Source organism: Schistocerca gregaria, chromosome 11 (assembly GCF_023897955.1).
Source record: "Schistocerca gregaria isolate iqSchGreg1 chromosome 11, iqSchGreg1.2, whole genome shotgun sequence".
Taxonomy (NCBI): domain Eukaryota; kingdom Metazoa; phylum Arthropoda; class Insecta; order Orthoptera; family Acrididae; genus Schistocerca; species Schistocerca gregaria.
In genome coordinates this window covers 97,046,012-97,069,367 of record NC_064930.1, presented here as the reverse complement: position 1 = coordinate 97,069,367, position 23,356 = coordinate 97,046,012, and the positions used below count along the sequence as shown (strand labels likewise).

Below are 23,356 nucleotides of genomic sequence, written 5' to 3'. Positions count from 1 at the left end.
CTCACGAAATTCCAATCACCAACTTTCTCCTCCGAATGCGAAAATATTTTGTTTACACCGACGTACGTAGGGAGGAACGATCACCACGATAAAATAAGGGAAATCAGACCTCGTACGGAAAGTTATAGGTGTTCATTCTTTCTACGCACTTAACGAGATTCGAATAATAGAGAATTGTGAAGGTGGTTCGATGAACTGTCTGCCAAGCACTTAAATGTGATTTGCAGTGTCCATGTAGATGTAGATGTAGACCGGATTCTCTGTCTGAGAATGATACAATATATCTGGGATCTTCCAATACTACAAGGTCTTTACCAAGTATAGACCACCACCTCCTCCTTAACCTTCTTGAAAGCCAGAACCACCGAGGCACTGAAGCAATCATACAAGCATCACAGAACAGAGAGTGTAGACTTGCAGCAACTCCGCCATGGCAAATGGCAAATGTCGTGAAATTTTTTTCTGGAGCTGCTGTCCTACAGGCCATACATGTTTCAAAGGTGGTTCTTATATTAGGCAGTTTAGTATCAGCTCGAAGTGTTAATCATGACATTTTTCAATGTTTGGAAGTGCCAGTTTCCCTTACCATTTGACTGTCTGTTACCATTATAACAACTATAAAGACGGACAGACGTACAAATGCCCGCATCTCGTGGTCGTGCGGTAGCGTTCTCGCTTCCCACGCCCGGGTTTGATTCCAGGCGGGCTCAGGGATTTTCTCTGTCTCGTGATGACTGGGTGTTGTGTGATGTCCTTAGGTTCAAATGGTTCAAATGGCTCTGAGCACTATGGGACTCAACTGCTGAGGTCATAAGTCCCCTAGAACTTAGAACTACTTAAACCGAACTAACCTAAGGACAACACACACATCCATGCCCGAGGCAGGATTCGAACCTGCCCTATAGCGGTCGCGCGGTTCCAGACTGTAGCGCCAGAACCGCTCGGCCACCAGCGGCCGGCTGTCCTTAGGTTAGTTAGGTTTAAGTAGTTCTAAGTTCTACGGGACTAATGACCATCGACGTTAAGTCCCATAGTGCTCAGAGCCATTTGAACCATTTGAACGTACAAATGCCTCTACCTGTAGCACATACTTTTGGTCTGTACGGGTCTCAGATGCCACTCATCATGGATTGGTACCCAACCGGTCCTAGGATGTTCATTATGTATAGCGAAACGACAATATAGAAAAGGGATCACACGAACTGCGAGGGAGTTAACTAGTGTGGGTTACATACAAAGAGGGACAATCCAGGTCAGATCGTTCAGATATTTCTGAGAACGATAGTACCTGAGCTGACCTGTACAGTAACTCTGTAATTAAGTTTTGTGTAGGTGTAAGGCACCGCACATACATTTCGTTTGTGCTTGATTTTGAACTACTTGTTGCGTGGTACGGTGAGCAACTGCTGCGGGGAACACAGGAGGTCCAACTGAAAGTGATTATGTCACTTGTAATTCATTTGTATTAACTGGACCGCTACACCTGTTGTCGGCGTGTGTTCTGTGTGTGTGAGTGAGTGTATGAGTGTGTGTGTGCGTGTGTGTGCTACAGTGAGATGCCCACAGAACCCCACGAGGACACACCTGCTCACACTGTGCCCCTCTCTCACTCTCTCTGTGTGTATGCAGCCCACCAGCCGCTACACAGCTGAGGCCCACCACCACCTCCACCACCACCACCGCCACCACCACCGCCACCACCACCGCCGCCACCACCGCCACCACCGCAGCCGCCGCCGCCACCACCGCCACCTCCTGCGCCGGCACGACCCACCAGACTCCTGCTGTTGCTGCTGCACTGCCCACAACTCCTGCAACCCATGAGGCCACTGTCTCTCGCTTGCGGTGAGTTCCCTCACCACACACACACACACACACACACACACACATACACAAACACACACACACACACACACACACAACTATTATATGGTAGGTAAGATATAAATACCAAAAAGCGAAATGTATATGCTCACCCTAGATTTAATGAGGGTCAGCAAAGTGAACTGGGAATGAAATTGCAACAATACAGTCAGATGACTAACGGTGCAGTATACACAGGATTAGGAGGTTGTATCATGAGAGAAGTAAATTAAGAACAGGTTGGTGTGGAAAATAGTGAGTTATTATCAAGACCTCAGTGATTTATCCACATCAAACCAAAATCAGCTATAATTCAGGCACATACGCCAACATCACACACAGTAGTTCTAGTGACAGGGAGCGACTGTGATTGCATTGAATGTCTAACTCTCTATGTCAAAAGAGATAAACGCCCAGTACTCTTGGCGTATTGGGATGGTCCAGCAGGGGTCAGATAAACACATGTTTGCGACACCATTTGCGGCAGTTGGACCAAAAACTCAATGATTTGCCATAATATTTCCGCTAATGACAACAAATATGGTCGTCAAGCACCAGAGACAAGCTAACGTCGGGAGGGCCCCAGCTTGTCAGTATGTGGACCACGTTGGTCACTCTGCCACGGTATGGAGTTCAAATGGTTTAAAGGTGTGTGAAATCTTACGGTACTTAACTGCTGTGGTCATCAGTCCATAAGCTTACACACCACTTAACCTAAATTATTCTAAGGACAAACACGCATACAGCCACGGCCTGAGGGAGGACTCGAATCTCCGCCGGGACCAGCGCACAGTCCACGACTCCATCGCCCTAGACCGCTCGGCTAATCCCGCGCGGCGCAGTATGGAGTAACAGCCAGTAACAGTAACAATGCATATGCAAAGCAGAAACTCTGCCTGCTGTTGACGACGTTTCTGTCTGAACAACAAGTTTACAGGGCTGTAGCCACCCAGAGTCCACAGTTACTTGTGCAGTGCAGTCCCATCTCTGTCCTGCCCTACAGGTTTTACCCTCTACAGCTACCTCTAGTACCATGGCACTTGTTCTATGATGACTTCAGATTAACCTATTACGCTGATCCTTGTACATGTCACAGTTTTCCACATATCCCTATCCTCGCCTATTCTGGAGGGATGTTTCGGGGTTCCTCTGGTATGAGTTCACCAAATCTCGACATCCTCCTATAGCAACGCATTTAGGATGCTTCGATTTCCTTCTTGTTTTCTCCTGTAATCCATGATTCATTTACATACAGTACTGTGTTAAAAACGTTCATTCAGATGTTTCTTCCCCAATTAATGCCTACCTTTTGCACCAGCAGCCTTGTTTTGTGAGGAATGTCCTGTTTTCGTGTGCTAGATAGCTTTTTGTAACAACCTCGCTTTGTTCCTAAGTGTAAATTGGCTTCACAGGTAGCAGAATCCCTGCAATTTTTCTACTTCGTGGTCCTTAATTCTGATATAAACTTTGAAATCAATCTTATTTCCGCCACTCCTTAATATTTTGTTCTTTCGTTTGTTCCTAATTCAGTGATCATTCGACTATTTACACTCCTGGAAATGGAAAAAAGAACACATTGACACCGGTGTGTCAGACCCACCATACTTGCTCCGGACACTGCGAGAGGGCTGCACAAGCAATGATCACACGCACGGCACAGCGGACACACCAGGAACCGCGGTGTTGGCCGTCGAATGGCGCTAGCTGCGCAGCATTTGTGCACCGCCGCCGTCAGTGTCAGCCAGTTTGCCGTCGCATACGGAGCTCCATCGCAGTCTTTAACACTGGTAGCATGCCGCGACAGCGTGGACGTGAACCGTATGTGCAGTTGACGGACTTTGAGCGAGGGCGTATAGTGGGCATGCGGGAGGCCGGGTGGACGTACCGCCGAATTGCTCAACACGTGGGGCGTGAGGTCTCCACAGTACATCGATGTTGTCGCCAGTGGTCGGCGGAAGGTGCATGTGCCCGTCGACCTGGGACCGGACCGCAAGGACGCACGGATGCACGCCAAGACCGTAGAATCCTACGCAGTGCCGTAGGGGACCGCACCTCCACTTCCCAGCAAATTAGGGACACTGTTGCTCCTGGGGTATCGGCGAGGTCCATTCGCAACCGTCTCCATGAAGCTGGGCTACGGTCCCGCATACCGTTAGGCCGTCTTCCGCTCACGCCCCAACATCGTGCAGCCTGCCTCCAGTGGTGTCGCGACAGGCGTGAATGGAGGGACGAATGGAGATGTGTCGTCTTCAGCGATGAGATTCCCTTCTGCCTTGGTGCCAATGATGGTCGTATGCGTGTTTGGCGCCGTTCAGGTGAGCGCCACAATCAGGACTGCATACGACCGAGGCACACAGGGCCAACACCCGGCATCATGGTGTGGGGAGCGATCTCCTACACTGTCCGTACACCTCTGGTGATCGTCGAGGGGACACTGAATAGTGCACGGTACATCCAAACCGTCATCGAACCCATCGTTCTACCATTCCTAGACCGGCAAGGGAACTTGCAGTTCCAACAGGACAATGCACGTCCGCATGTATCCCGTGCCACCCAACGTGCTCTAGAAGGTGTAAGTCAACTACCCTGGCCAGCAAGATCTCCGGATCTGTCCCCCATTGAGCATGTTTGGGACTGGATGAAGCGTCGTCTCACGCGGTCTGCACGTCCAGCACGAACGCTGGTCCAACTGAGGTGCCAGGTGGAAATGGCATGGCAAGCCGTTCCACAGGACTACATCCAGCATCTCTACGATCGTCTCCATGGGAGAATAGCAGCCTGCATTGCTGCGAAAGGTGTATATACACTGTACTAGTGCCGACATTGTGCATGCTCTGTTGCCTGTATCTATGTGCCTGTGGTTCTGTCAGTGTGATCATGTGATGTATCTGACCCCAGGAATGTGTCAATAAAGTTTCCCCTTCCTGGGACAATGAATTCACGGTGTTCTTATTTCAATTTCCAGGAGTGTATTACATTCACCTACTCCAGTGATTCTTTCTCACTTTCAGTGAACACAGAAATATCTGCAGGAAATTTTATCAATGAAATTCTTTTTACCCTGAGTTTTAATTAAATTCCTGGAAGTTTCGTAAGTTCCACCAACGATTCTTTAGTGTTTAGACTGAACATCTGTGGAGACTACCTGCATTCCTGTCTTTAATCGTCTTTAATCAGAGTACCAATCCTTCCTGATTATTGTACATATTTTATGTTTTCTGCTGTTCCCTATGTTTTATACCTATTTTTTTAAAAAGTTTCGTACACTTTCACTATTTCACATTGTTAAACGCCATTTAAAGATCTGCAAATCGCATAAAGATCTCCATTTTTCTTACACATTCCTTCCACTATCAGGTCGAAGGTCTGAGAGGCATCTCTCGATCCTTTACTCCAAATTTAGCGTCCTCGAACAGATCCTTAGTTTTGTCTTTGATTCTTCTGTATGTTACAATTCTTGTTGTTAGTAATTTGAATTAACTAGCTCCTTAGCTCACTGGGTGAAAGCTATCGCAATATCGACCCTTGCCCGCCTCTGTAGTGTCTGGATGGTGTGTTTCTGGCAGTCTGTAGTTATGACTCCTGTCTCGTGGATTCTACAGACAAACTTGAATTGTCATTTGATTTTCACCTTCCCTAATGATCATGTAAGTTCCGAGGGAACATTAACTAACCATTCCACCTTGTTTGTGTCAAGTTTTTCAGACCGTTGTGAAATTCTGTGTGTAATGGCCAGTCCTCCACGTTTTCCAATTCGGCTTCGACATCTTCTTCTGTCACGTCATATGATAGTTTCCCCCACTCATAGAGGTCTTTAATGTACTGTGTTCTGCTATCTGCTCTCTCCTGCGCGTTTAACACTGGGATTCCTCTCGAACCCTTAGTATAGCCATCCTGGCATTTCACTGAAGGTTGTTCCGACTTTTCTATGTGCTGAATGTGTCCTTCATATGTTCCTTTCATTTTCGGTTCCTTCTAACTCTGCCTGCAGTCATGATACTTTTACTTCCCTTAAATTTCCGACTGATTTTATTTCAGCACTGTGACTTCAGACTTAGTTCCTGGAGTGGCAGAGAATCGTCTTGACACATCCACTTGATATTTTCCTGTCATTTTCGGTAAACATCTTGAATGGTTGTTAAATAAGGGATGGTATAGGTTATAAAATTTATGTTTCCGAGTCCAGAATGCTCGTTCCAAGCTGAAACTTCAACCACTTTAACCTTTTACACCGAAAATTACCCAACTTCGCCATCATGGGGTCAAGGATAGAGACACAAGTCACGGTTGTCCGATAGCTCGGGGGTGAAGCGTTAACCCACCAAAGGGGTGACTCTGGTAGATGTAGGCTTAAATCTCGCTGGGAATACTTTTTTTTATTTCTTCTGTGACAAAGTTATTCTCGGGCAGACCCAAAAGCAATTAAGAAGTCCTTAGAAAACTTCTCCCACATAAGTTTTTTTAGCTATCTTGATTCAGTGCACTGTAAGTCTAAAAGTGAAAGACTTACGGATTTGAAAATGTAGTTGCTGATGGTTCGTCCTGTGCAGAGATAATTTCTAGTTTTTTCATGCAGAAAAAAGTGTAGCGACTTATTTCGGGCACTGAAAAACATGTGAACATGATTGCATTATATGTCTGCACACACTGCTACTTTTCCATACACACTTTCGTGGTAGTTCTGCAACACAGTTTCCATTATGACGGCGGGCTGCACTTAGTCACAGCCTATTTTTGCGCAGGGACGGCACAAATATCTCGGCAACTCATGATGATTAATGGGCGTTTTGTTATGAAAATTTTGTTGTGCTGTAGAATATTTTTCTTGTAAGGTTAACACGGTAAGTTGCAATTCATTTATGTTTGTACAGCGTATACCTCATTGGTTTCTTTGTTGGTTTATTGAACACGATAGGTAAATATAAGAAATGCGTTATTGTGAGGAATGTAGTCTCCCACATTATCTAACGTTATGGAACTTGTACTGTATTCGTTCGATTGGTTCATTTTCTTACTGAATGCTTTTTCGCTGGTCATTGATAAGATTTTCTTGTACTGTTTGCTTTTCTGACTGGAAACAGTGTGTTTTCGAGCCTTATGAGAAATGTCTTGTAATCGGTGTTACGCTGTCTTTTGGTGATGCCAATGAACGTATCTGTAAGGAACAGCGCTTTAAGTGAATAATCTTAAAAATAAAGTTATTAAGTCATAATGTAAATAGTGTTCGAAAATGGCTCTGAGCACTATGGGACTTAACATCTATGGTCATCAGTCCCCTAGAACTTAGAACTACTTAAACCTAACTAACCTAAGGACAGCACACAACACCCAGCCATCACGAGGCAGAGAAAATCCCTGACCCCGCCGGGAATCGAACCCGGGAAACCGGGAGCGGGAAGCGAGAAGGCTACCGTACGACCACGAGATGCGGACTAAATAGTGTGAGGTGGTGCTAAAAAAGCGAACCACTCCTGGTTGAATGAGCTTCTTCTCTACAGCACATGTAAGGCATAAAAACAGAAATAGATGCAATAGCTACTGAAGATTACGACAACCCGAATAATTGCCCCTGCTCTTTATTTACGACGTTAGACTTACAGTAGGTGAGTCTGGATATTATTCGTAACAGTGCTTTCGATCAAAATATAAGTTAGAGAAGTGCAAATGAAACTCTGGGATATGTTTCACGTATTTTGGCCCCTGGTCAGTGCTGCAGCAGACAACTTCTTCGCGTCTTCACGAGGCGAGGGCAGCAGATGAGCGAACGTATTCTCCGTGTCGCTAGTCTAACGCAGAATTGGCAACGTCACAGGATACATTTGGCAACCATGTAATCACTGATTTGCTTCTTGGTGTGGTTAAGATCTGGTCAATTCACTTGATAATTTGTTGTCGCTGCCGATAAATAACGTGACTGATTCTCACTTCGGGTTGAACAGTGGGCCGTCAAATTTATTACTTGATTAGAGAGAGGTCATTCCACGCAGAGCATGTAGGCTAACTAATCTCATAATTTAACGCTACGACTATTGACGAAGTATACCGCAGTGGGAGAGCGGTAATAGTGGCTGTGGCTCGTCAGCTGAATGGCGACCCAGATGCTTTGACTGGGGAACGCTGCATTAGCTGCAGCCAGTAGCCATGCTGTCTCCTTCCTGCACCTCCTCTTATTGAGTTACAGGCTTCCAGATCGAAAACGATAAAGCAAGTCGTACCGTCACCATCTTAATCCTCATCACAATTTCAGTTTCCTGCCTCAGTTGATCCGCAAGTGAAAAATTAAAACACTGTGAATCTGTATCCTTTTTATAAATTATATTTTCCTCCTTGTACCACATGCAGCACAGTTCCTTTGACTACAGGTGGCACTGAGTAATTCCTTAGCTGTATTTCTTTCGCCATTTACGGCGCGCGTTCTTGCCCACAGAGTAAAAATGATACTGCATGATGTAACGCTCGTATCAGACTAGTGTGGGTAAAGAGACACCAGCTATCCAGGCTGTTTGTGAGTACACAAACTCGGTAGCTACGGCACATGTTCCCATGCTTCAGTGCGCTGTAATGCCGCTCGATTTGGAGAAGGTTTTCTGCAGGGTGAGCCACCAGCAGCGCCTCCTGAAAACAACGGATTTTTTCCCAGTGTTTTGGCGACATCACTGGTAGAATTTCGAAGAGCTGCACTTTCTAAATCATGATCAATGGTCAGCTAACTTGCGTTCGCCCGCATCTCGTGGTCGTGCGGTAGCGTTCTCGCTTCCCACGCCCGGATTCCCGGGTTCGATTCCCGGCGGGGTCAGGGATTTTCTCTGCCTCGTAATGGCCAGGTGTTGTGTGATGTCCTTAGGTTAGTTAGGTTTAAGTAGTTCTAAGTTCTAGGGGACTGTCATATAGTGCTCAGAGCCATTTGAACCATTTTTGAACTTGCGTTCAAGAGTTGTTTGCGACAGGTGTTCCTGTAGGACGGCCTTGTTTGCCACTGTCACTGAGCCCCTGCTGGCCGCCCTGCAGGAACAGCTACAAGGGCCGCACACACACACACACACACACACACACACACACACACACACACACACACACACACGGCCAGTATATCGTGTGCAGGGCACACGCAGGTGGCGAAGGCACTGCAGGGCACCAGCAAATACCAACTTGCATCAGATGCAAAGCTGAGCTACATTAATGGTTTAAATGGCTCTGAGCACTATGGGACAACTACTGTGGTCATCAGTGCCCTAGAACTTAGAACTACTTAAACCTAACTAACCTAAGGACATCACACACATCCATGCCCGAGGCAGGATTCGAACCTGCGACCGTGGCAGTCGCCCGGTTCCGGACTGCGCCCCTAGAACCGCTAGACCACCGCGGCCGGCTAAGCAACATTAAACCACACATTATGAATGTGGGGTGTGGAATACCTGTGCGTAACACGCTAAACCTCAGTCCAAGTTTTGGCTCTGGACTACAGGTCTAACATAAATCGTACTGCAACTGCGAACTCTAGGAAAGGACCTGCCAGAGTCCCAGCTGGAGTCAAAGAACACAGGGCGAGAAGACCTGACAACATCCATATGCACGTGGTCTCTGAAGTCAACGTGAAGTTCTACCCACACCACGTGAAACAGTAGCAAGATACCTGTCACCTTTGGGTCATTTTTTAACTCGTGGTAAAGGTAAAGTTTGACACGTTGACCCATCTCAGGCGGAAACGGGGACGGGGGGGGGGGGGGGGGGTGATTAAATCTCACTGTCTTTGGGAGAAAGTCAGAGACTATATTCGTCTGTTCCACATACTGTCTGTGTAAGAAGAGTCCCACGATCCTTACGTCACACTTACCAGACGAAATTACTCCCACTGTCTTGAATCCACACATAGATGTACAGCACGTCGCCAATGGCTTTTATCATTTCGAACAATTTCGATTCGAACTCAGTTATACTCAAACCAGAGTTGGCCGTCGAATATCGTAAGAGTCAAGAACACCGATGTGGAATTAATGAGAAGCAAAAGCAGAAATGTGACTGTACAAAAGTACTACGTCTGGGAGGTCATTTGCGAAAACATCGGCAGCCTACACCTAGCAACTAGCGTGAAAACTACTTGGTACAGGAAAGTAGGAACCAGGGCGAAACTTGTTGCAATGCATCTGGGTCATGCGCCAGCACTGGAGAATTGCGACCTGATAGACACTGAAGAACACAGGTTTACGTGCGCTCGGGTTAAGGACATCTGGTGCGTTATCACACAATTGCTAGCCGCAGCCGGCCGCTGTGGCCGAGCGGTTCTAGGCGCTTCAGTCCAGAACCGTGCTGCTGCTACGGTCGCAGGTTCGAATCCTACCTCGGGCGTGGATTTGTGTGTAGTCCTTAGGTTAGTTAGGTTTAAGTAGTTCTGAGTTCTAGGGGACTGATGACCTCAGGTGTTAAGTCCCATAGTTCTTAGAGCCATCTGAACCATTTTTTGTTAGCCACAATAATACAAACTCTATCCCCAATACGTTGCCTTCCAGTATTTTGAATCCCAGCGACATGCCACGTCCATTTACAATGAAGAAATGCTGTAAACTGGCTAAAAGGACAAACGACGTACCGCCTGCCAGCAGGAGGAAACGAAACAGGCGGCCGCTGGGTGAGGCGCCGCACGCAAAAATGGTTCAAATGGCTCTGAGCACTATGCGACTTAACTTCTGAGGTCATCAGTCGCCTAGAACTTAGAACTACTTAAACATTGAGGCGAGAAACTGCGAGACAAACTTCGCAGAATTTTTTAGTACATATCTGAAACAGTATGCAAAGTGAATAGAAAAAGACGTAAACGCAAGAACAACATAATGAATCGTCCTTAAGCTCCTTTGTCTTAAACGGTATTTTTTTACTTATTTATTTATTTTTAATAAAACAGAAATCTACTCTAAAATACATAGGTCAGAAGCACCGTATGTGTTGAAGGAATCTCGAAGGAAATGTTTGTCCTCAAGACTGAAGACGCTGAAAAATTTTTTTTTTACGTTTTATTTTAGCTCATTGCGTACGTGAAAACTCATTTTAAACAGAAAAAGGTACTCTTCTGCCGGCCGCGGTAGCCGTGCAGTTCTGGCGCTGCAGTCCGGAACTGCGGGACTGCTACGGTCGCAGGTTCGAATCCTGCCTCGGGCATGGGTGTGGGTGATGTCCTTACGTTAGTTAGGTTTAAGTAGTTCTAAGTTCTAGGGGACTTCTGACCTAAGATGTTGAGTCCCGTAGCGCTGAGAGCCATTTGAGCCATTCTTTTGGATTCTCCTGATTTGTTTTGTTCTGCGTTACATTCATCATTACTCGAAGAAGCATCCAAAATGGCAGCACAGAGCTTCCAGTGAGTGGAGCACTCAGTGATAGCAGAAGACCAACTTTCGAAACAAGCCTCGGGAACTGATGCATCGGGCGACTTACAAGATATTGCGAAATAAATCGGGAACGCAACCATCGAGAACACGGAACTCTGAAGGCGTCGCTCACAGCTGAGATAGTTTGTGTGCATACATGGTCTTCTAGATGAAGCGCTAAAAATAAAAAATTAAAAAAAATCGTACGCGAAAATAACGCAGCGGCTGGATGGCAGGTATGTGGGAGGCATCGTGGCCGACCTCGGAATAGTTACAAAAAATTAAATGAAAGAAAAGGGGGTTAAGGGGGCCAGTTTCTAGTCTGCATATAGTGGATTCGAATACCGCAACTTACATGAATATTAATTCGTGATAATAGTTGCTAGTTAGAAAAACGTAGAAGTGATTCTTGCTACGTATGCTGGAGGTCTGGGTTCGTTTCTCACATCCGGCAATCATTTTTAACAAGCATAAGCAGCATCTCTCCCACCTCTGGTAGCCTGAAGGAGAGTCGGTACAGGCTGGGCCCTGACAGAGACGGAAGTCACGCCAGGTCGAAACTCTGTCACCAGTCGTTCTTCTCACGTGATATTTTTTTTTTAAATCAATGAGCCAATCGCTGTACAAGGCCGCAGGGCAGTTGGCTCTTACTGTATTCGAGCCTGAGATGTCAAAGATATTGACGCTGGGCTGGGATTCGAACTCAGATCTCCCTTTTCGTCACGTTTGATCACTTTCGAATGATGCATACCCACTGCTTCATTGTCTCCAGTTTTCTGCAAAGTCGTAAAGACGTTCACAAAAGACACATATCTAGGTTCGAATCCAGGTATGTCATTTTGAGTTGCAACATGCGCACACCAAAATACATGTGAGACATTGTTATGATTTTTTAACGAGTCCCTGGGGTTTGTTAACAATAGTGATGGTACTGGTTTCGAGTCCCAACTCAGACAGGCAGCTTTTCGTCCTGTTATGACAGGTTCAAACATACAACTCCTAGCTACTGGTGAAAGAGAATGGTACCGTCGACGTGTCTTTGTATGTAATCAACAACGATGTGTTTACGGTTCGATTCCTAGCCAGCAGAAAATTTTCATCATGGTATTTACAATTCAGACATGCACACATATCGCTGCTCATGAAGTAAACCAATATATAACGTCTGCGAGTGACTGTTATCCGTTAATCATAAGAATAAACCTGATGTAAACATTGCACTATGTATTCTTCGGCATTTGCTGGAACCTTATTGGATTTTCTTTTCACATACAACTGCAGCCGAGCTGTCTGAAGTACTGTCAAGTACCATAATATGGTACGTTTTGTGCTATGCGTCACGCGGACATCGGCCTAGCGACAATACGGGACAACAGCTTTAGCGGCGCATTTGACTTGGACAGCACTGGCCGGTCAGCTGGTGCAGCTAGCCTGGTGTGGCGTGCCCAGCTGCAGTTCACACGTAAAAAGGGACGAGCAGAGGAGCAATACAGCTTCGAATGTCATTTAATGTTTAAGCAGACTGAAATAATACACTGCAAATCTCCCACAATACGCTCCTTAGACGACTAGACGAAAACCGCAACACGTTATCGTTTTTAGCTAACGTACGATTGTAATTGAAAACAAGAATAATGAAAATTCGTGACTGAACCACAGGGTATTTTTTTTCTTTATAAGCTATGTGTAACGTGAGAGAGTAGTGAAGTATTTGATTGGAAATAGGTAAATGTTGAAGCCACTGAAGTGTTACTTATAGTCAGTCATCTGGTAATTTCTTAGTTCCTTCCTTATCCCAATCCGAGAAATACATTTCAGTTCTGGAAGTGTCACCTGCTACGTTGATAACCAGCCTATCAACAACAGAATCGACGAAGCCAACCAGGCGCAGCATTTTCTCCTCTTCTTTTATGACGAACCGCTCGACAGTGATGTATGAGAAAGCTGTGTGTGTTAGCTCTGGTAGCTGTGGCAGCTTAACAGTCTCGTTACTTCTCGGGCCAAATCTCGCAGCCTGGCTCCAGATCAGTTCTGTTGGGTTCATATTGCGTGTTTCTACGATACATATCTACCTCTGTGGTATAAAACGATGGGCATAGTCCAAATAAAGAGGATTTGGTTTCTCATTTTTGCCTTAAAAAATTAGATTGTTATATTTGCTTAATTTAAACAACTTTTATTAACAGTCTTTCATAATACATCGATAATTAAGAATTTGTATTTGAAATGTAAACAGGAATTTCGCGTCCATATGTAATTAGAAACAAGAGAACGTACATTATTCTTAAGAAAATCAGGAGTTTCATAGTTATCAGATGTAGGTTTCTAAAAATTGAATGAGAAAAATAAATGATACTGGGGAGATTCAAACAAATGCCCGAATAATCGTATTTGGTTTGCATTTCGTTACACTACCGACTACACTAGACGTTCAATTTGGATTTGTAAACAACTGCTTTATATACACATCTGGAGAAACTTCAAAGCCGATTGCCTCGGTAAATTTATGTAAAACATTAGGAACAGCCTATTTCTCGCCACTTTTTAACCGTGTTCTACGCGCATTTTTCACTCCGAAACAAAAAGCTTGCCTGAGCCATTATCATACTGCACATTAACAGCGCGACAATCTGAGTACAACGATGCAGAAGGTGTGACTGTATACGATTTTTGAAACAAAAAGTACGTAGCTAAAGCGTGATTAAGAAAAACGTTGATGGCTGTCAATACATTTGAATATCTTAAAGTTTCATTTAACGTAATAGGAGGGCGTGGTAACAACACCAGTGTACATGTGCTACGACTTCTCAACAATCATTGCGTTTGTGTTTGTTTACATCAGGTTTATTCTTATGATGAACGGATTATAGAAGTCAACATCGATAGGTGCTGTGTTCGAATCCGCATAGGGCGAAATACTGTCATCTCTTCATTTCAGTTTGTCATCTCGCTGCTGGTTAAAAATGAAGATTGCTAACGTTTGATTGTGCTTAGTTAACTATCCGATTAAGTGCTGGGTTGGAATCTCCAGTAAACACAAAGCTTTATGCCAGGTGATTTCAAGTTTCAACATGCACACTCTTTATTACTTCTGACTGAAACCATACTTGAGATATTTCGTCTTTACTTGCTCGATTGCACTCCAAGATAGTAGCACAGTAAAGAAACTTTCGTCATACAATTTCAAGGTGGAAGTTGCTTTCTGAAGTTTCATTTATTGCAATAAATATGAATTTGCAAGGGTAATGGCTGTGTAATCTGCAGTAGAGTGTGTTCTGGTATTTGCATCATCGTAGTATTAAATTTCATCTAATCTGGTAGTCACACAGAGCAGTGAACATTTTGTATAGGCAAAGGCTGTACCGAAAAGAAAGCACAGGACCAGTGTTATGTGGATGGCTTAAAAATCGGGCGAAATACAATTCAAGTGCTTCCACATAGTTTTGGCCGTGCAGGCTCATAAATTCAGCTTCTTCTCCTAATACACTCCTGGAAATTGAAATAAGAACACCATGAATTCATTGTCCCAGGAAGGGGAAACTTTATTGACACATTCCTGGGGTCAGATACATCACATGATCACACTGACAGAACCACAGGCACAGAGACACAGGCAACAGAGCATGCACAATGTCGGCACTAGTACAGTGTATATCCACCTTTCGCAGCAATGCAGGCTGCTATTCTCCCATGGAGACGATCGTAGAGATGCTGGATGTAGTCCTGTGGAACGGCATGCCATGCCATTTCCACCTGGCGCCTCAGTTGGACCAGCGTTCGTGCTGGACGTGCAGACCGCGTGAGACGACGCTTCATCCAGTCCCAAACATGCTCAATGGGGGACAGATCCGGAGATCTTGCTGGCCAGGGTACTTGACTTACACCTTCTAGAGCACGTTGGGTGGCACGGGATACATGCGGACGTGCATTGTCCTGTTGGAACAGCAAGTTCCCTTGCCGGTCTAGGAATGGTAGAACGATGGGTTCAATGACGGTTTGGATGTACCGTGCACTATTCAGTGTCCCCTCGACGATCACCAGAGGTGTACGGCCAGTGTAGGAGATCGCTCCCCACACCATGATGCCGGGTGTTGGCCCTGTGTGCCTCGGTCGTATGCAGTCCTGATTGTGGCGCTCACCTGCACGGCGCCAAACACGCATACGACCATCATTGGCACCAAGGCAGAAGCGACTCTCATCGCTGAAGACGACACGTCTCCATTCGTCCCTCCATTCACGCCTGTCGCGACACCACTGGAGGCGGGCTGCACGATGTTGGGGCGTGAGCGGAAGACGGCCTAACGGTGTACGGGACCGTAGCCCAGCTTCATGGAGACGGTTGCGAATGGTCCTCGCCGATACCCCAGGAGCAACAGTGTCCCTAATTTGCTGGGAAGTGGCGGTGTGGTCCCCTACAGCACTGCGTAGGATCCTACGGTCTTGGCGTGCATCTGTGCATCGCTGCGGTCCGGTCCCAGGTCGACGGGCACGTGCACCTTCCGCCGACCACTGGCGACAACATCGATGTACTGTGGAGACCTCACGCCCCACGTGTTGAGCAATTCGGCGGTACGTCCACCCGGCCTCCTGCATGCCCACTATACGCCCTCGCTCAAAGTCCGTCAACTGCACATACGGTTCATGTCCACGCTGTCGCGGCATGCTACCAGTGTTAAAGACTGCGATGGAGCTCCGTATGCCACGGCAAACTAGCTGACACTGACGGCGGCGGTGCACAAATGCTGCGCAGCTAGCGCCATTCGACAGCCAACACCGCGGTTCCTGGTGTGTCCGCTGTGCCGTGCGTGTGATCATTGCTTGTACAGCCCTCTCGCAGTGTCCGGAGCAAGTATGGTGGGTCTGACACACCGGTGCCAATGTGTTCTTTTTTCCATTCCCAGGAGTGTATATCGGCTGAATGCTGTCCAGCCATCTTTAGAGCGAGCTGAGGTCACTGACGATCCCCTCTTGCTCCGTCCTTTTAAACCCAAGGACCGAACCACTTCGTAAAACGACGAAGCAAGTGCGGCAGTGTCAGTCACCTCGGCTTCCTCTGAAGACGGCTGGACGGTGTTCAGCCGAAATATTAGAAGAAGAGGCTGAATATATGCGGCTGCACGCCCGAAACTTAATGCCGCGAAAACATTCAGATCATTCAGATGCTATTGAGCATGGTAGTACATCTTAAATACATGTGCATATGCTACCAGGTACACAAAATGTGCCACACACACACACACACACACGCACGCACGCACGCACGCACACACACACACACACACACACACACACACACACACACAGTTTTTACGGGTTGGAGTTGCCAATTTGGTGTTTGTTGCGTCTGAAATGTTTCGAAGACACGGTTGCCTGTGTGTCAGAAAGTATCAGTATTTGGTGAGGCTGTGTCAAGAAAACTGCCGGTAACTGCACTGACATTTTTGTGGCTGCATATCACGAAAGTGTCTCTTTGAAAACCAGGAGATGGAATTCTTCTTGTGTGTGACTTCTGGCAGTGAAGCTGCAGACAGAGACGCAGTATTAGCTGCAAGAAGCCTGTTCTGTAGTGGAGCTGAGCGACTGACTTCCAGGAATGAGTGTGACAAAATGTGACAACGTAATTCTTTCAGAGGTTGTAGAATGCTATTTGTAATGGACGATGAAAGAAGATTTTTTATGAGGGGGATAGAACAGATTTACTGTAGCTTAATACACACAGAGTTGCGCACTGTTTTGTACTGTAGGAGGGAGAGTACAGTAGGTCTGTTCCGGGACAGATTTGTATTCACAACAGTTGTGTTTCCTCCTGTGGCTGTTTTCCTCATTATGTGTGTTGTTTGTTTGTAGCAGAGAGTGGCAGATTGTGTGTTTTATGCAGGAGCCTCTCTGCAGAGGAGAGGGCCAGCAGGCTGACGGAGGTGGCTATGCGGGGGGCAGTGGGGCAGCTGAGGGCACTGCTCAACGCGGGGGCCGACGTGGGGGCGAGGGGCGGGGATGGGAGGACTGCCCTGCACTGGGCAGCGGCCAGGGGAGACGTCGAGGCGGCGAGGCTGCTGCTGGAGGCGGGGGCGGCGGTGGACGCCAGGGAGAGCAGTGGCTGGCAGTGGACGCCTCTGCACTTGGCTGCAGTGCGGGGCGCCGCCGCTGTGGCGCGGCTGCTGCTGCGGGCGTTAGCCGACCCCAACGCCAGGGACTGCGGTGGGTGGACGCCGCTGCACTGGGCGGCAGCCAATGGCCACGCGGAGGTGGCGGCTGCGCTGCTCGTCGCGGGGGCCGACAGGGGGGCCACAAGTGGTGGTGGGGAGACAGCGCTGGACATCGCCAGGCAGAACAGCCACAGGCGGCTGGTGGAGATGCTGTCATGAGGCAGCCAGTCCAGCGAACTGTCTGCAAAAAAAATAAACTGAAACAATTTCAAGCAATTGTCATCTTTTTTTTCGATAAAGAAGCAAAAAACTCAATCCTATTGTGACTCACTACTTTCGGCCCTCCTCCAGTAGCATACACCACACAAATACTCTAAGCAACGCTGTAGCGAAACCGAGACAACGCCAGATAACAGTAAAATAATTGAGGTAACATCGGACAATCCTTCTTTCAAGAAAAATGTCTCGAGTACACTTGTAGACTAAACTTGGCAAAAATCAACAGTCCATTGCGAACAAACACAACTGCTCTATAATATCTGATCGCTCAAAAGTATTTCACACCAGTCTTGAAGGTGCGTTCCAACTTGCAACATGCCGAAATTACTGCTATATCAGTTCTATCACCAGAATTTTCGCTTCTGATATCTGACTCAATTTACTTCTCCAGATTCAGCAAACATTCTACTCTACTGTACCTGTTGTGCTTAATAACAATGAGATATTAGGATCATTATTCCCACTACATAATGCGACTATGATCTGGAACTATACAGTGAGTCCACATTTAACTAAACACAATCAGAGCACGACATCAAATGCATACAAAATGTGAAGGAAATCCTGTCTATCTAGTATTGTTGTCTGTACTTGAGGTAAAAGATTGCAACAAGGAAAGTAATTCTAGTTGTATTCGAGACAGAACACTGAGCCCGAGTTTCAGCACACGAAAGTAATTTCACAATGACGCACACGAGTCTCGACACTCATCGGTCAGAACGGACCAGCTGAGACGGTAACGCAAGTCGTGGAACTACAGGTAATAAAATTACACTTACTTTCACTCATACATCGAGTAAATAAGTGTAATGGAGAGTGCGTACCTATCAAGTCAATTGCTATTACGTACTTAATTCCCTTATTTCTGTCTGTACAGTTTCTCTGACTTTAAATAGGTCTGAAGTCGGAATTATTCGTCTGTACTTTTTTAAAGTGTAGCTATTCCATATTGAAACTGCAACTCTGGCAGTTTGCATAAATTCGATACTTCACCAAACTGCACTTCCTCTCCAGTTTTTGTAGGAGTCAACTCTTTTATAATGCTAACATAACGCGATGACATGACAAACTGCAACCCTGCTGCAGTCGCAGCTCATCCAGCACGCGGCTCTGCCCCACTGCCGCTCTGTAGCAGTCTGTGACTCCTGCCACAACTCTCAGCGGTCTCTCTGCTTGTGAGACGCCAACAGGCCAACGGCAGAACAGTCCGTAAGGCCGTCACTGAAACTTCACTTACGAAGAATATTGAGAAGGCGCAGAAGAAATGCTGAGTCCCAACATTGCCTTCATGAATCTTTTCGACAGTAATATTTCTTCTCCGAGACCATCGTTATTAACGTCTACACTGTTAGGAAGATTCATCGTTTCCCACAAGCTCTTGGACCAGAGAATTCTGTTCGCTTATGTAGTTCCATAGTAAACGGGATTTGTCTGTTCAGATGGCTCTGAGCACTGTGGGACTTAACGTCTGAGGTCATCAGTCCCCTAGAACTTAGAACTACTTAAACCTAACTAACCTACGGACAGCACACACATCCATGCCCGAGGCAGGAGTCGAACCTGGAACCGTAGCGGTCGCGCGGTTCCGGACTGAAGCGCCTAGAACCGCTCGGTCACAACGGCCGGCAATGTGTCCGTGTTGTGTGTGGCTGCACATGGTACAGTCAAGTTCCCTACAGCTGTCTAATAACGTGGCAAACATATAGTTGAAAACTGTTTCTCGAGCTCCGTTTTACATCATCCTCTGATTCTTCATCAACAAATCCTTTTCTTCTGCCTTGCCGTTTCTCTCCATCATCAATCATTACATTCAGCTCAGTTGATATTCCGATATTTTCTGCTACTTCGAAACTTCCTGCGTAAGTAGTATCCCAACATTTCTCAGCTGATTTAATTCTTCCGCGAGACTCATATTAATACTACTTGAAACATATGTTTCTCTGATTTGAAGTACAACATTACGTATGTTTATTGCAGTTCATAACTTCAAATACTTTTGAATGCTCCTTAGTTCAATGTGTTGCTGCTGTAGTCCAAGTTATTAGCAAGTTCAACCGCCCATTGTAATCCTGGCAAATTCTCGACAAATGGATGCATGGCACCTACCCACATAGACCCTCTCGTTGCCGATATTTTCTTTTAAAACTTTCCATAGCTGCCACTTTCATTTTAAATGAGTTTCTTAGAAACGGCAAATGTCCTAAAAACAGAGGAGAAACGTCATCGGGAGGTATAGTAGTTAACTAGAGTGCTTCTTTTTGCCACATCTTCCCCACAGGTGGTGCTTGTAAGCTGACGTTTCGTTGCTCTGTGTGCAACTATGTCTTCCACATCAGACACAATATTACTCACCTCCGCCGCGATATTAAACGCTCTTCATGGAGGTAACAGAGCGACATGTTATGCATCTTGCCGAAAGTTCGGGATGCGCCTGACGCCCTTCATGTGGTGTTGTCTGCTATTAAGCTCACTGCAACGGAACAGCACGCTACAGCAGAGGGGAAACAGCCCAGAACTCCATCCCCTTTCCTCGTATCGTCAAACACGCGGGTATTCACCGCTGATATCGCTCAATGACCGGACGTCAAATATTCTGAAACGTGTTCCTGTTTAAACTGGTGTTTGTAAATGTCTGTTTGGTATCTGAGAAACTGGTAAAATTTATTTTGATATGTAAATAGGTTAATCTCAGAGCAGGGCAGCAGAACTGTTTTAAAATTAAATTTTGGGCGGAAGATGTGAAGCACACGCTACTCGATGCGAAATCCAGGCTAGCCAGCACGTCAAACAATTCGCCTGCGAGAGAGCATGCCATTTTCAATGACACTTACAAATGCTAATGGATTGTCAACAAACGACTCAGGTTAAAATGTTGGCCCTGAATGTTGTTAATGTTCATGTTTAGCCTTGCAAACAATCACTGTACCAGCAGTTTTATGGCAATTATGGAGCAAATGAACATAAAATTTTACACATCCGACTTTGTGTTAAAACTGTTTTGAAATTCACGAGGTAACACATTTCTCAAATTATTCATTTGAAACCTCTGAAATGATGAAATGGTGTATTTTCTCAGATCTCTCCTGACAATTACACTACCTGACGGTGAGCAACAACTTTGATGGTAATTAAATTTGCTGTCCTACCTGTGCAGCCTATTTACTACCCACCATTAAGATAATAATGGAACTGTCAAAAACCAAATTCCATTTACCGTACCTGCTAGCTATATGCAATGCCAGGGCCGGCCGTGGTGACCGAGCGGTTCTAGGCGCTCAGTCCGGAACCGTGGGACTGCTACGGTCGCAGGTTCGAATCCTGCCTCGGGCATGGTTGTGTGTGATGTCCTTAGGTTAGTTAGGTAGGGAACTGATGACCACAGATGTTTAGTCCCATAGTGCTCAGAGCCATTTGAACCACTTTTGCAATGCCAGGCGATATCTTACCACGTTTCATATTTGTGTTTCTGCAGCACACAACTCGATATGTGCAACGCAAGTAAGCGAACACATTCATAAAGCTAAAGAATGAAAAAAGAGGAATTGAATTTAACGACTGATAAATGAGAGAGCAAGTATAACTATGCTTTATTAAGGCACGTTAACAATACACCCTTTCATAAAGTTCTCACAGCTACACATGTCGGCACACTCACTGGTGCGACACCCTTACATACTACGAGTAAAATACTTAAAACGACTCAGCGGGCGCCAACCATAGAATGTATTCTGATTTTGCATGTTGCGTTGATAACTGCAGTGCTGTGCTGTTATCCAAAGTACGTGGTCCACCATGCCATCATGATTGTTTACATCGCTTCATATTTGAAATGTTTGCTGGTAGGTCATTAGTTTTGGGGTAGTTTCTGCGTTTCGTATTTTTACTTATACATCTGTCGTTGACGGCCCACAGTTGTTTCGGCAAAATATGTCTCCAGAACTGAGTCTGAATGCAGTGCTGGACGACCCACGCCCTACATGAGGAAATCATTACGAAATATTATCAGCCCATGTATCTCTTTACTTATAGCTGCAAAGTGAAGGCTGATATTAGGAAAAGTATTCCCCCATTGCCAGTTATAGAACAGTTATTGTAGGTGGCGACAATCTCTAGGAGACTACAGAACAATCAGGTGAAGAAAGGTTCAACCGTAATTTCGAAAATGTAATGACGCAACGGATTGTACAAAAAATGTCTTAGAGATGAAGTGGAAAAGTAATTAACATAATTGGTGTTGAGCGCACTGCCATCGAAAAAAAAATGGAAAAATCTACAAAGTAATGGCGCTAAAGGGCTCTGCAAATATTCCAGAGTTTAGTTTTAGGGGAAATCAAAGTAGCCAAACTCTTCTACAAAACACATCTAGCAGTTGAGTTTTTCTGACGAGCGGTGACGGCGCTAGAGCGTGCTTTAAAAACGGCGACTGCCGAAAATTCGGAACGCTCCTTTAACGCCCTTCGTCTGTTGTTCTCTGGTATTACGGCACTCTGCAACGGTATGACACGCTTCAGCATACGGAAAACAGCTGTGAAGCCCACGTCCTACAAGGCAGCAACCACGAAATTATTATTTAGTAGGCCATTCACAACATATATGTGGTGAGGAAAGGAACGTCATATATTTTGAAATGTGTTCCTATTTATTTATACTCGTCGTTTTAAGCGTCTGTCTGGTATCTGAGAAATTGTTGACATTTATTTTGATATGGAAATACGTAAATCTCAATACAGTGCAGCAGAAATGTGTAAAAATTAAGTTTTGACCGCAACAATGTGAAGGACACGCTACACGATGCGAAATCCAGGCTAGCCAGTGCGCGAATCAATTCGCCTGCAAGAGAGCAATCCGTTTTCAATGTAATTTATACACGCTTCTTGTCTACAAAACAAATGACTCAGATCACAATGTTAGCCCTGGAAAGTGTCAATCTTTATCTTTAGACTTGCAAAGAATGACTGTACCAGAACTGCTTTTGTATTTATAGTGCAAGTGAACATAAAATTTAACGCATCTGAGTTTGTGTCAAAACTGCTTGAAAATTCACAAGATAACATCATGCTGAAACAATCTACTGATCTGAAACCTCTGAAATGATATGATATCTTCACAGATTCATTCTGGTGTGCGACGGAGGATACTCTGAGTACCAAAGATGTTTCAGCCTTTTCCTGTTCCAGTCGCCGATGGGGTGTAGTTTTATCATGAAATCGACTGAAAAACTTCACGTCCACGTGGGTAAACAGCTTTCATATGTTTTAGGTCAAAGTATCAGTTCCCCCTTACGACCTGTGAGAAGAGCCGAGCGCATATTTTAAACAGTGATTAAGAAATTTCATTGTCCTCCTATTCCAAAAAGGTGCTTCGCAACTGTAATGGACAAGGGCCTTTCGAACACTAGGCTTTCTGTAACTCAGCAACCAATCGAGAACGGAGCTGAAATTCTGCCGTTTGTATTGACATGCTTCGCAGGTGTCAATGATTTTGGAACAGAGGACTCTGGGATATTTAGTAAGTAAAAGGCCGTCTCAGGTTAGTCGTCAGTGACGGTGGGAGAAATATCTTTGGACTATTCGTCTATTAAGAGCTCTGTCTGGTTTTTCGTCCTTTGGCGACAGACCGACGTCGGGCGCCCATTGCTCCCAGAATCCGCGCAACTCGTGACACGTTTATTACAACCGATCCAGCACCGTCACGCATGCCGCACGC

The 23,356-nt window shown here is 45.7% G+C and overlaps 1 protein-coding gene across 1 annotated transcript in view; it reads left to right on the top strand.

The window, feature by feature from the left end:
• Positions 1-17,686, top strand: part of LOC126294982 (poly [ADP-ribose] polymerase tankyrase-1-like) — a 51,667-nt gene extending 33,981 nt beyond the window's left edge. Inside the window, exons 4-5 of the mRNA XM_049987216.1 lie at positions 1,630-1,845; positions 17,104-17,686. Coding sequence (XP_049843173.1) covers positions 1,630-1,845; positions 17,104-17,590 — 703 coding nt within the window. The 3' untranslated portion in view covers positions 17,591-17,686. The remainder of the gene's footprint in view (positions 1-1,629; positions 1,846-17,103) is intronic.
• The last annotated feature ends 5,670 nt before the right edge of the window (positions 17,687-23,356 follow it).